General features: G+C 41.3%; 1 protein-coding gene across 4 annotated transcripts in view; it reads right to left on the reverse strand.

Annotated features, from left to right (window-relative positions):
* GATB (glutamyl-tRNA amidotransferase subunit B) overlaps window positions 1-14,107 on the reverse strand; it is a 42,241-nt gene extending 28,134 nt beyond the window's left edge. For 2 of the 4 annotated variants that reach the window (XM_074541142.1, XM_074541143.1), the window contains exons 1-2: window positions 13,773-13,985; window positions 11,725-11,875 (exon numbers count right to left, since the gene is read on the reverse strand). In XM_074541142.1, the coding sequence (XP_074397243.1) occupies window positions 11,725-11,875; window positions 13,773-13,939 (318 nt within the window). In that variant the 5' untranslated portion in view covers window positions 13,940-13,985. Of the gene's footprint in view, window positions 1-2,696; window positions 2,952-11,724; window positions 11,876-13,772 lie in introns of those variants that run through there. The other 2 variants (XM_074541145.1, XM_074541144.1) reach the window with 2 other exon arrangements.
* Between the last annotated feature and the right edge of the window lie 362 nt (window positions 14,108-14,469).

Consider the following 14,469-nt stretch of genomic DNA (forward strand, 5'->3'; position numbering starts at 1 on the left):
TCACAACCACTGAAAGCTTCATAGCACTTCATTGCTCTTCAATTTTTACTTCAAACAGGAGCGTGTGTATCTTACTCATTGCCCTAAGGGATAACTGTTTTGAGGTGAAAAAAATAATCCCCATATATACACTACTTAAACCAGAGAGATCTTTTGCTCTACTGCTGATGAAACATTTTGGCGGCTCTGGGGAAAAAGTGGCATAAAAACATGAAGTACTGATTATTTTTTATGTAGTATTACCAAGAATTCAGATGACTCTGATGTGTATGAGTCCCCAGTGTACTGGATCATGGTAGCCAAATCACTGTATATGCTCCATTACTCACTCAACTTCCCATGAACTTCCTTCACCCATCTCAGTGGTGAGAGAAGGCCTTGCAAAGCAGATCTTTCATGCTATGGCACATCAAGATGACAACCATGCCAATCTGCTCCCTCTGCCCTGTGTGCCTTTAATAAAACACAATTCAAACCCAACCAGATGACCCTCCTCTTCTTCAAAAATCAAAACTTCTGTAATACTACTTCTTATCTGAAGTGACTTTTACTACCCACTGCCATGACCAAGGCTCTAAGTACAAAGCACTACTACCTTTCCTTCAAACAATCCTTGCTTTTCAAATAATCTGCAGTGATAAACATCAATTCAGTACGTGAAACTTCCCATACTAATGACCTAGAGTAAGCCCTCCAGCTTGTTTATGCAGTAAGCTGTTATTAAGTTGACAGCTTTGACTAGCACCAAAGATTTAAATTACTGGCTTGAACTGACAAGCTGCCTGTCTGCTGTGTTAGCAAACTGCTGGCCTTGAAAGCAAGCTGTGTAGTTCCTGCAGTAGCTATGGACAAAACACAATAGTCTATAAAGACTTCTTCAATATATTCTTCTACATGGGAAGCATCCCTCCTAGTATTTGAAAAAAATCCTACAGAGCTATTACAAAAGGAAATGTAAATTGTTTGTATTGGAAACTCGTGAAAAACCTAAACAATGGCATCACAACACCAGCACCATTTCCCCTGTAGCTCTGGTCTCCTGCTACAGCACCATGGTAACTGAACACTAAAGGAATGAAAGAACAGTCCAACCAAGATCTGTTTCTGCTACTTGTCTATTCTTTACATCTAGACCACAAGTGGAAACACACCTTTTAAGAATTTATCTTTATTTGCAAGTTCAGTTTGGTCAAGACCTTGGTTTTAAATACAATATTCAATAGCTATTCAAAACTATACACAATACCTTTGATGGCACAAATGCCCACCAAAAACAATTTGCTAATAGCTTTTTCTTTAACATCAGGTTTAGTCCTTATATTAATATATTAAAGAAAGTTGGCATCCTTTTACATAAATATATATATTTCTATATTTAGTAAATTACCATGTTTAGATTTTAATGAGGGGATGTATGCAGCTTCTTGTTTTGCTAATGAGTATTGTATAGGATAATTGGGGAAAAAAGAAATATCTAAAAAACTCTCCTGGAAAAAGTTTATTTTTGCTACCTCTTAAAAAAAGCCAATCACCTCTGCAATAACATTTGCACCCAGGAATTCTGTCTTACAGAAGAAAATATTCCTTGTACTAAAAACGATAAAATCAAAATAATTCCCCAAAAATTTGTGAAGTTTTTGATTCTAGGTCACACATTTTAATAAAGTAGATTTAATATTCACTGGCTATCTTAAGACCTTCAGTCCTACTTACAATCATGAAAAAATCAGCATTAATCAGATTAACTACAGGACTGTTGATCTAAGAAATATTTAATTTTAGCTCCTTTTCATTCAAAATAATATCTGAAAGAAGGAAGTAGTACAATGTACTCAGCCAGCTCTCTGTAGACCAGACACTAATCTTTAGAAACCTCAACAGATATATCTAATCACATTTTCAAGTACTCCTATTTCATCTCACTCTGATTTTTATTTGCTTCTACTAATGGATATACCCAGTCTTACTATTCTAGCTGTGTTAAAAGTACCAAATTGCTGCAATATATGGTTCTTTGAAGTGCAATCATGAGTTAAACTTCAAAATAGAATACCCTAGTATGTACTTAGTCCCAGTGTAATTGAGGCTGTTCAGTCTGACACTGTAGATGAGTACTTACTGCTCTGCAGCATTCTGCCTTGGCATCCTCCCACACACAGAGCAGGGACCAACTGGAGCTATGCATGTACAGAATGGAGATACAGTAATTCAAGAGCTGACCATTTCCCAAATTTATTTCAATGGGTTACAATCAGACTCCATCCTTTGAAGGATGCAGTAAAATTTAAAAGACAAGACAACTTAAGCCCTGTAATTTCTTAGGTGTTCAAAGAACCCACATTCCAAAACCTGAGGTCTCAATTTTCAGGGAAAATTTTAAAAACTTCAGTTTAGTGTCCTCTGCACTTACTCCAGGATCTACTTCACAGCATGTTTGCTGCCCCAGTATGAGCATTATGTTCTTATCTCTAAGGAAAGGGGCAAGACAGAAGGAGAAGAAGCACCAGACATTTTAAATTGAGATCTTAGCATTATCAAAAGAGATTCCAGCTAAAGAGAACAAAATGGCAACTCAGAAGCTGCAACAGCAAAGGCTATGAGGGGCATTAAACATACCTCATGCACTTTGCAAATTTACCTTTCCACAGTCTGGCACCAAATCCATACATTGCTAGACAAAATATATTATTGCTAACCTTGTCTAGTGGCAAAGCTGGTTTGTGGTGATGCAGCATACAATGATTCCAGTCATATATAAAAAACTAGGCAGCTCTGCCATCAACAAGCAGCCAGCTCCCAAACATACTGCTTCAGGTGTACTCAACAGAACAGGAGGGCACACTTGCTCAAAGCTGAAGAGCTTTTGTCACAAGGCTTAGGATGGAGAAAGCATCTTCCAGTGTCAGTGATGACCAGAAAAATGCAGCAGCAGTAGGGAGAAATGCTGACCCCTGGGAGCAAGAAACAAGGAATGTTACACCAGGTACAAAGACATTTCAATAATGACAGAAGAAAACACAGAAGGAAAAATCCATTCAGACCACCGTGTGGGCAAAGTGCTCAATGGTCTCAACAGAATAAATTAGTTTTCTGGGAAACAACCAATCCAGATCATATTTTTGATCCCATCAGCAGCATCTAAAAACAAATAAAATTCTACCATACAAGATCAGTTCCAAGCAAGAGAACCCACAGAGAAGACAGGACAATGCAATGGTGATACAGTGGCTCATGAAACTCAAAGCTGTACTTATGTGGTGTTCCCATAAAGAAGTCCAGGACCTCTCTAACATCCATGCTCTCCTTGTTGACATTAGTCTTCTGCATCTCCCACATGGCATTTTTCGACCTGTCATAAGGATGCTCCCTCTCTAATGCCAGCTGGAATTTAAGTCACTGCTAACACTATGTGATTCAGGGCACATTTCATGCAGGAAGATCCAGCGATAACATCTCACTGCCACTGGAGGTAGGAGACATTGCCCAGTGCGATGGCTAAAACTTAAGTTACAGGCTACGATCAAATCCAAAGGCAACAAGATGTTTAAGGAGAACCATCTCAGACCTTTCTTCCTACACTGAGTTCCCAAAAAAAAAAGGCTTTTGAATATGAATATCATCTGCCTTCTTCAACACAACATAGATTGTGTAGTTCCTGCAGTAGCTATGGACATAGATTGTTTAATTTCTTAAATGAAGACACTCAGAGCATTTAGGACAAAATAGTCTGTAAACCAACTCCTACCCTGTTTTTCCTTGCAGATGTTCCTTTGCTCGTAGGCTTGGTGAGAGCCAGCTCTGTGGTTTTCTGAGTTGTAACAAATTCAGACCTTTGATCCCCATTTACTGTCATTTTCTATTGTTTCAAAGTCTTGGCTATCTGCCCTCTGCTCCTTGCAATTTCTGTGTTTCTGAGAGCCCACACCAAACACACACTAAACTCTCAGCCCTTTGCCCCGACTCCCTCATTCCTTTTTTCCCCAACAGATATTTCCCAAAACATGCTTATTTGTTCTCAGCCATCTTTCCCTGCAGGCTGACCCAGATCCCTTAAGTGAGCACAATATACAAATTAGGAGTAAACCAGAAGTGGTCTTTTACACATAGATAAAAGATTGTACTAATTTGGGAAAACAATAGGTGACAGAATGCAACAAGTCTTGCAAAGAACTATTAAGAAATTATTTGAGAGAAATTGTAAGAGAGGAAACAGAAATTATTTGCTTTTAACAAACTTGTTCTGCAATTGCAGAACCAACAGAGACTAATTTCCTTTAAATAATATCCCTAGTTGTTTTACTTAAGCAGTGACCCCAAAACTCTCTCTCCTGTGACTCCCATCTTCTCCTTATTTCATCAAACATCCCAAAATGAGTATAAAGTGTCACAAGTATCTGAAGAGCAGCAGCCCAAAAAAAGCTGAGATAAGTGGGGAGACTAAGTCAATAATTTCTTCATATGCTTGCTAATATAGTCATAACAATCCTCTACAGGGGTTTTTGGAGTAAAAACCCTCAAAAATTTTTGGAGTAAAATCTGGCTGAACTTGGCAGTAAAACAAGCATTTCTTGAAAAATAGAAAACAATATCCTTCTGGCAAAATCTGCATATGCAACTAATAGAAATCACTTGCAGAAGTTTACATAATCCTCTCAAAATCAAATACAGTCATATTTAAGGTGGCAAGGTGACTGATAATCAGAGAGAACACAAATAAATAAATTTTACCCCAGGAATTGATTACAGCCTAATTGCGCCAAGATAAGTTTCCAACAAAATACAAAAACCTGACAGTTATGCAATATTACTCACCAGACAGCTAACCATAAGATAACAAAGACTCAGTCTACAATTATCTGTCATTACTGTCAGACAATGCTTCCCTAAACACATTTTAATGAAAAACTCTTCAACGAGACAATTGTTAAGAAGAAGAATGAAATAGCAAGAGGTCAGTTTGCAAAGTTAAAATGCTAAGAAATTGGTAGAACCATGAAATTTTTGCTTAAGAGAGCACTGCCAATATACACATATATACAACATACACATATATACAACATACCACCTTGGATTTCCTCAGATGGAGCCCCTGGAACCAGACTGTCTACATACTGTGAGGAAATGAAATCAAATAAAAAAATTAAGGATGCCAGAACACCTATAGTGACTGATAACAGAGGTAATAGAAATTTGCAACAACAAATCCCCTCTCAGGTCCAGCTTAAAGAAATTCCCACCCACTGAGAAAAGCTACTGCAAAAAGCTTATGTGCATCTCAGCAGCAATTTCCAAATGAATTGAGAAAGGGGCACACTGACACAGCATGCAGTTGTGCTGTTCAGAAGTGTCCAAGATGGCAGAATAACTGCAGTAATAGGACTGTGTGAAAGAAAGGAAACAAGATACTGCCAACTCCTGCTCCCCCACTCAGAAGTAGAAAAAAACCTAAGTAGAACAAAAGGTAAAGAGATTAAAAAGAAACTACAGAAAAGGAGGTAAGAGAAAATACAGGCAACATCATTGATGCACTAAAGGATCTACTGAAATAGGTGATAACAAGATGTTGTATCAACTCAATGCTATTCTAACAGGCAAATTTGCATCAGCCACAGGGACCTGTTAAGGATGAACAGTAAAGCCAACAAGAACAAACAGAAAGTTCAACACTTACTGAGGTGCTAAGGAGACAGCCCAACCTGAATTGTTAGCTTTGACAGAAAGATTAAAACACCCAGAATGAGGGCCAGAAATACTCACAAATATATGAGACACAGCAAAAAGTGAGAGAAAATGTTACAAGAGACATCTTCAAAGCTTGAGAGAGGAGCAACAAATGTCACAAAATACTTCAATACACAAGAGCAGAGAGTCTCCAGAAAAAAATGCCCCAAGTATGATATAAAGTTGAGCTAAGCAGCTGTAGTAATGGAGGAAATACAACATTTCTCAGACCCCAGTGAAGGAGTTTGGTACCAGAGGTAACCCAGAGGCTGAGAATGATCTTATGGAGCACAAAGAAACAGAATGAGAAACAACCTGCACCATAACCCTGAGTCACCTGAAGCCAGCAGCTAATCATCTTTCAAAGGCTTCTTCTGACCAGTACAACAGCTTTGAACTGATTAATAGTTTGAAACTTGGTAGGCAGACTTTAATTCAGCATGAACTTGGACATTTAAGGGTCTATGAACCACAAAAGCATCCTCAGAGAGCAATGGTTTAAAAGCCTAATTCACTCCTCTAGTACTTTTTCTAAATTATTTGGTATTTTCTTTATAGAAGCTTTCTGGACTGCAAGCCCAGCAAGCTGGGACTGTGTGAGCAAGAGACTCCCAAGCACTGACCATACAATGCATGTTACAAACCCAAATATTATCAGGAAAGAAAGGGCTGCAACAGAAAGGTACCATCAAATTCTATTAAAGTCCTCTTTTTTCTCCTAAGTGCAATTACTACAGTTTTAGTGAAATAAGTAATGAAGAGTTTAAATGAACCTAGACATAGGTAAATGGCTTAAAACAAGCATGAACTCACTTTTTCCATCAGGCATTGCCACTAATTTATTTTTAGAGGAGAGCTCATGGATACAAAAACCTAGCCATCATATAGTTTCAAAGAAAAGAAGATGTATGTAATGGAAGCTAAAAAAACAATCATACAAAGATCAGAGAGATTGTTAATTCCCCATGAAAAGTGCACACAATTAACACTGTAGTTATCAAAAGTCAAGCTAAGAAGTAGGCTTTTTTTCAAAACAAAGTAGTACAAGAAGGGAGTAAATTCACATTGCATGCCAGCAGGAATGTCAAAACAAAACTGAAATCACAAGTTGGTAAAGCAGCTGTTGCAATCATCAGATTTAACAGGCACAGGATACAAAAAAAAAAATCTAGTTTCAAGCTGTAAAGTATAAACTCTGGTCTCAAATGCTGTTTCTGTTCCAGTATGAATAGCTCACAGACAGATCCACCAAAATCTCACACAAACCTCTCAGAGCCTTTGAACGCAAATGCATCAGATAAGTCCTGTATACTCTGATGAATTCTAGATGTTATTTAAGTCTGGTAAACCCAAAACACCTGGGGAAACACTGGGTACCTGCCACTGCCAAGAACAGACGGAAGCACCCTCTGCAATGCCAAACTGGGTATTAGCCCTGTCACACGCCTGGGCAGCCCCTCAGCAGCCAGCACGGCAAGGCAACAGCTGGATCCAGGCGCTCCCGGGGGCTCTGCAGCGCTGCGCTGGAACTGCCGGGGCGCTGAGCCCGGGCTTGGAGCTGAGGCTGCCAGAGCTCACTGCCAGAGGGAACAAGGGCTGAGCGCGGCTCTAGCACTGCTCTCTTCCTTGAGAAGGAGTGATCTGCTTGCCCCAAGTGTTTCTGAAAAGTCTCTTGTAAAAATAAAAAGATAAAACAGATGCTGTTCACACTAAGAGGAGAATGAAATTCAAATGCATGAGAAGACATAAAAAAAAAATCAAAATATTTAGGACTGTAGGGCTAATATTAATTCAAATCTTATTAATTTAAACTTTGGATATGTAAATCCTAGATTATTTCCTTATATACTTACCTACAAAGGATTGCCTACAATAGGATCATAGTTTCACTTCAGTCATGCCAGAGACAAACCCAAAATGTGTAACAAAGACGAAGTACTGACAAAAAGGTTTCAGCCTTTAGCTGCTAGATCTACTATCCGATTTCTGTGGCTGAGCTATAATTAACTTTTAGTCAGACACCTCCATCACAAAAATAGATAATCATGGATTCTTTTTCTGTGAGCCCAGTTCTAGCTTTAAAAACCTTTCTAAAACCTCAGAATTTTCAGAGCCTAAATCAGATTGGGAGGGCAACCACCTTTATGGATCCTCAGAAGAATTTTAGTCCAGTTTGCAGGTGTAATGCACTATCTGCTGCCATGTATAGAATGGGTCTTCTGAAGATACCAAGCCAAGAGCATTGCCATGTCCATTCCCAAGGTAAAAAACCCAGGCTTTGGCAAATTTCATTAAATGAAATGAAATTAAATGTATGGTGTCAAATGTAGTCCCAAACTGTCAGTGGACAAGGAATTGGCTGTGTGGTGGCACTAAAAGAGCTGTGGTCATCAGTTCAATGTCCAAGTGGGGACCAGTGACAAGTGGTGTTAGGTGGTCTCAGTGGGACCAGAGCTGTTCAATGTCTTTGTCAGTGACAGGGACAGGGGGATCAGGTGCATTCTCAGCAGTTCACAGATGACAACAAGCTCTGTGGTGTGGCCAACAAGCTGCAGGGCAGGGATGCCATCCAGAGAGATCTGGGCAGGCTTGAGAAGTGGGGCTGTGCAAACCTCATGAAGTTCAACACAGTCAAGTGCAAGATCCTGCATCTGGATCAGGCAATCCCAAGCACCAATACAGGCTGGGCAGAGAATGGACTGACAGCAGCCCCAGGGACTTTCCCAGGTTGAGGAAATGCTCAGCATGAGCCAGCAAAGCACACCTGTAGTCCAGAAAGCAAACCATGCTCTGGGCTGCATCCAAAGCAGGGTGGGCAGCAGGGCAAGGAGGATGCTGCCCCTCTACTCACTGTTGTGAGTTCCCACCTGGAGTGCTGCATCCTGCTCTGGGATCCCCAACAGAAGAGGTGCATGCACCTACTGGAGAGGGTCTGAGGAGGGCCATGAAGATGACCAGAGGGCTGGAACACCCCTCCTATGATGACAGGCTGAGAGAGTTGGGGTTGTTCAGCATTGAGAAAACTCCAGAGAGACCTTACAGCACTTCCAAGTACCTAAAAAGGGCCTACAAGAGAGCCAGAAGGATATTTTACAAGGGCTTGTGATCACAGGACATGGTTTTAAATTGACACAGGGCAGGTTTAGGTTAGATGTTACAAAGAAATTCCTTACTGTGGTGTTGAGGGACAGGCACAGGCTGCCCCATCCCTGCAAGTATTCAAGGCCAGGCTGGATGGAGCTCTGGGCAGCCTGGTCTAATGGAAGGGGTCCCTGCCCATTGCAGGGGGCTGGAACCAGATGAGCTGTAAGGTCCCTGACACTCAAACCCATGACTCTATGATTCTATAATCATTTTTTTTCTGTCTCATGCCAAATAGGAGGGCACCTGCATAGCTCCTCATGCCTGTAGCTGTCTCTCAGAGGCACTTTATGAGAACAACACAGTGAAATGGCCATGCCACTTCCACTGTGATGACCCTCCCAAGGCCTGGCTGCAGCAGAAGGATAAAATAAGCTGTATTAACCTTACAGGAAGCAAATATAAAAAGGAAAGCAGGAGGAGGGCTAAACACATTCTTGTAGTTTCACGTCTCCTGTGTCCCGTGTAGAGCACAGCAAAAGCTCATACCAACCCTTACTGTGACCCAGAAATGCACAGAACCCTGAAAAGCTCCCCTCAGCACCATCACTGCTGGTCCCACTGTGAAGATGCAAATGCTAGGACAGCTCTCAATCACAGCCATCTCGTTGTCACACAGTAAATTCAAATCCTTGTGACACTGAAAACTGTCCCTAGAGTTGTCAGGTTAAAACAACAGTCACTCCATTCTAGACTCAGGTCAACTACTGTATAAAAACTTTGCTTTTTTTTTCATTCTTCAACAAAATGCAGTCCAAATGAAAGGCCAAATATCTATGTTCTAAGTAGTCTTATTAGTCAATAACCTAACATTTATTAAAATGGCTTTTGTTGGTTTGTTTTTATTCTACAAATATTCTGAATTTTCAAAAATGACCTTCCATCTTTCAAAATTGACCAAAATTCAATTCTGCTGCAGAATACAGCAGATACTATTGAAGAACTGACTGGTGCACGTACCTTTATCTATTATATATATTGTTACAGATACTATTGCCATGTACAAATTTACACAGAGAAAACGAGTGCATCTGATTCCAGAGCAAATGCTGGACTCAGCAGCAGCAGGTACAATGGGAAAATGGAGCTACGACTCCTGACTGGATTTTGCACCACATTCTAATGTGCAGGAACATGTATTTTGTAACATCCACTTTCAACTCTGTTTCCACCAGTACTACAGTAAGAAAAAAATCTTTCTTCTCTTTGTATAGATAAAAGCAGCTAGTAGAACCTAACATAGCATCGCTACCTTAAAATTAACCTAACCTCTCTGGATTTTTTCTTCTCAGGTGCAGCTATTTTCCCTACCAAAGCCCACGTGTACTGGGGTCTTCTTATAAAGGTCATATCAAGCCTCATTTTAAAGCCTCATTAATAAAGAAAAAAGACACACACACATACATTGAACCCTTAATAAACAGTAACATAGAGAAAAATTAACCTCCTCATAAATATTCATTTTGTTCACTCAAGAACAGCTTTTCTACTTGACTGAAGATAAGCATTAGACAATCTAAGAGAATTTCTGTGCATTAACAGAAGGTTAAATAAAAAGGTCCAAAACCAGAATCTTGAACTCTTTTGGATTTTCTGACTAACCTAGCCCTGCCCCCAATGAAAGGAACTAATTTTCTGTCTTTAAGTCTAGCTAGACTCTTCTAAAACCAAATTATTGCATTAACTCCATACAGTCAGATCTGAAACTCAGCTCTGAATTGCCACTACAACCAGAGGAAAGTCCCAATTTTATCAGCATCTAAACTTCACTTCCTTAATTTTCAATACCTTTGCAAATGCAGAAATAAAAATAAAATAATAACAACATAATTTCTCCTTTTAAGGATCATGACATATTTTAAGACCCTAGAAATCCAGCCACAAATTAGTTCTCAATTTTAGGTTATCTGAGGCTGTTTCATGGTGATGAAAAATTTCAACTAGATTTAAAAATACATTTCTATAACTGGAATTCAAATCTGCACTTTAATGAATATAGTCAGTAAAATGTTTCTACTTTATATAATTAGACCCCATCTTAGTCTCTGCAGAGCTGTTGTATGTGGCAATGCTAAGTCTATTAAATATTTATTTTCACTGTATTGTAAGAGCTTATGTTATAATTTTTTAACTTTTATTTTTAAATTAAACTTGTTAGATACTCAGAGAATTCCACAGCAGTACTGTCATAGCCATCACAGTTATAATTAAGCTGTGAATTCAAACACTTATTAAGTTTTCACTAATAAACCTTATTGCTATGTGCTAGCTAGTTATTCTGACCTATTAATCCCTAATGTCTCACAGACATTCCTTTTTTTTTAAATAATTACTTTGCTCTGGAAATAGGAATGGTTGACACTTTCCTAAATTGGAGACTTTATACTCAGGAAGCAAAGTAACTCCTCAGTGAGACATTCCAAATGGCAAATGACAGCTACATAAACAAACATATGGCAAAACAACATCAAATGGCCACTCAGAAATCTAAGATGTTCTTCTCTCACTGGGCTTTAGGCATCTCTCATATTTAAGGAATTTCCTGTGTGGCATACTAAGCAAACACACCCACTCTGGCCTCAAAGAAATACCACAACCCATTGACTATGCTGAAGAGACACTCCTGATTTTTCTCCTTTGAGGGGATATAAAGTGTCTGAGGCAATAACTAGGGAGTGAGGAAATTGAAAAAGAAACAATTCTAGGCATCTCATGTTATGAAACAAACAGAAATCAGAAAAGTAAGGAAAAGTAGTCATATATATGACTTTAGTCAAATCCTGGAAAGAATAAAATACTTGAAGCAAACACAAAGTCGTCTGACATGAATCCTGACATAAATGAAATTGCAGCTTAACTTACTGGTAAAGTTCCTGGTAAAGAGGCGTCAAAGAAAGACACCAAGGAGTTGGGAGGTGCTGCAAACTGGACTTGGGAACCAGAGAAGAGTTTTGAGTTGGAACTGATCTGTGCGTGAATTTCCAGACCCACAACTGGTACCCACGGAGCAAGGCTGAAAAGGAAGAGGAGAAGAGAGAAACAATTTAAATACACATGATGTTAAAAACCGTGGAAACTTAGAAACAGAAGAATCAGGAACGCTTAATTTATGGAAAAAAATTAAACTGTAATAGTAAAAAAATTGTAAACAATGTTTCAAATACATCTACACAGTAATAGGAAAAGCTGTGCTATGATACTGGAGAACAGAGGCTATGGGGAATATATGGCAGTGTTCATTATATGCAAAAAAGAGTATCATAAAAGATGTAATGGTTTAAAACTTTTAACTTTTCCTTACGTGAGAAATCTCAGAGAAATTAATGAGGCGCACTTGCATGCTGGATGAACTCTAATTTGGTGCCTTGTGAAAATCCCCAAATCATCATAAATATGAATTACTTCTCAGGTAGTTTGATAAATCTCCAACAGACAGGTGGCATAATAAATTATGTATTCTCTGTCAGATAGACACTTGCATGCTGGGAAAGGTGGCTCTCCAGAGCAGCGTTAGTACAATATTAGCATAAACATTAGTAATCTGGTAATAGAGAAATCATCATTTCAACTAGAGAGCTACTGTTCTCTGAATGTATTCTGCAGAATAAAGCTTCTCCATATCATCTAAAAAGTAATTGCAATTCTCACATCCATAACCTTTATATGGACAAGAGAAAAAGGTCACCTTTACAGTATGAATTGCTTGACAGTTTCTGTAAGTAATTATCTGGCCTTGTACAAGTGAAGTGGCACAAATAATATTTCACTGATGAAATCACATTTCTGTGGCAGAACACTTCAGCAGTATGAGTACCCAGATAGCTATAGGAGACAAGCAAGCTATGGAAAAACATCAAACAAATATATCAAGTACAGCGTTCCTTCCAGAGGTGAACATTCTACATTGCCAAGATTTTAGTTCTCCATCTGCCCTCCACCAGCTGAGGACATCCCTACAAACACCAAACTAGTGATACAGATGCCACTTCTATTGATGCTTTAGGAAGAATATTATCATGAAAGATTAAGGTTCAGATGTTTAAAGGAGCTAATACATTTTCTTTCATTGAAATAGTATTATTCTTCAGTATTTTCAGCTGATTATACAAATGCTTCGAGGTTTGAGAAATAATGTGGGCTTTCTTTTACATTTTGGAGGCAAATTTATTCCATTGTTTCCTGTATTCTTCAGAAATGCCTTTCTGTTATATCATGACATTAAAAATTACACCAGGTTTTGCCTAATCAGTGTGTTGGCTTACACTCAGAGATAAAGGTACGTGCACCAGTCAGTTCTTCAATCCTACTAACAGCACTGGTGAGGCACCTGCAGCTTCTTGCCGCGTTTGTTCACGGATTATGCTTATCCGTGTCTAAAGAATCAGCAGCACACTCACTGTCTGCACAACTTTCTGGAAGCGATCAGCTGTGCACACCCCCGTGGGACACCAGAGAACCAGAGAACTTGTTCAGCCCGTGACTCTCAGCTGCAGCAGAAACAAAGTGCTCTGCTTCAGGCACACCGCCCGTATCTCACAGTACTCCTCTGGAAGGAAAAGCCTCTTTCGGGCTGGAATAACCCTGGAAACGCGCTCAGGAAAGCCGGAGCAGCGCTCGCCATGGTTTCCCGGCACACGGAGCGCTCGGGCAGCCCGAGCTGCGGCTCTCATGGCAGCCCGGCGTGCCCGAGGGTCACGGCCCCGCCCGCGGCAATCCCCAACCGGCCGCGAGTCGGGGAACGCGGGACAAACGTGCGCTGCCCGCACCCAGGCCTCACACCGCTCACACGCCCGGATTTACACCGGGCCCCGCCGCTGTCACCGCCGCTGCCAAGCCCGGAGCCCCGGACCGGGCTCTAGGGCAAAAGCAGCTCCACGGGCCCCTCTCCCCGCGCCGTCCCGGCAGCGTACCCGCTCTTCCCCGCCGGCACCGCCCCGCCTCTCGCGTTACAGGCGACAGCCCTCTGCCCGCGGGGGAAAGGGCCGGGCCCGGGCCCCGACTGCCCCGCGCCGCTCTGCCGCACCCGGCGCCAGAACCCGCCGCACCCCCGCGCGGCCACGGCCACCAGGGCCGCCATTGCCCCGCCAGCGGCGGCCCGGCGCCCGCAGCGCCCCCTGGGAAACGCAGTCCGACATAGCTGCGCGGAGCGCGGGCTCTGCGGGCGGACTACAGCTCCCGTCAGGCCGCTGGCCTGGCGCCGCCCCGCTCCGCCGGCGGGAGCTGGGCCCGCGCGTCCGTCGCTTATCCCGGGATTGCTGGAGCGAGCCGTGGCCTCTGTTTAAAGCGCGTTATAGGGCTCAGATCCTCAAAGTGCTTTGAATGTGGTTTTCTTCTGGGTGCATGCTTTTACAAAACACGCTGCTGCTTTGTCGGCGGCCCTTTGCAGGCCGTGGGCATCAAATGCTGCAGTGCCACGCGTTGAGCTCGGGAGCTGAACTGTCAGTAGCGCTGCAAGGTTCAGTCCCGGCTGGGCCTGGGGGTGCTCTGTGGAAATAAAGGGCCTTGTCCAGGGCATCTGCAAACATCTCTCATGTATACGTAGCACAGATAACAGAATTAATGTATTGCATCCCAAACTGCAGGTGTGTGGAGCTTAAACGGGAATGA

Source organism: Zonotrichia albicollis, chromosome 5, assembly GCF_047830755.1.
Source record: "Zonotrichia albicollis isolate bZonAlb1 chromosome 5, bZonAlb1.hap1, whole genome shotgun sequence".
Classification (NCBI taxonomy): domain Eukaryota; kingdom Metazoa; phylum Chordata; class Aves; order Passeriformes; family Passerellidae; genus Zonotrichia; species Zonotrichia albicollis.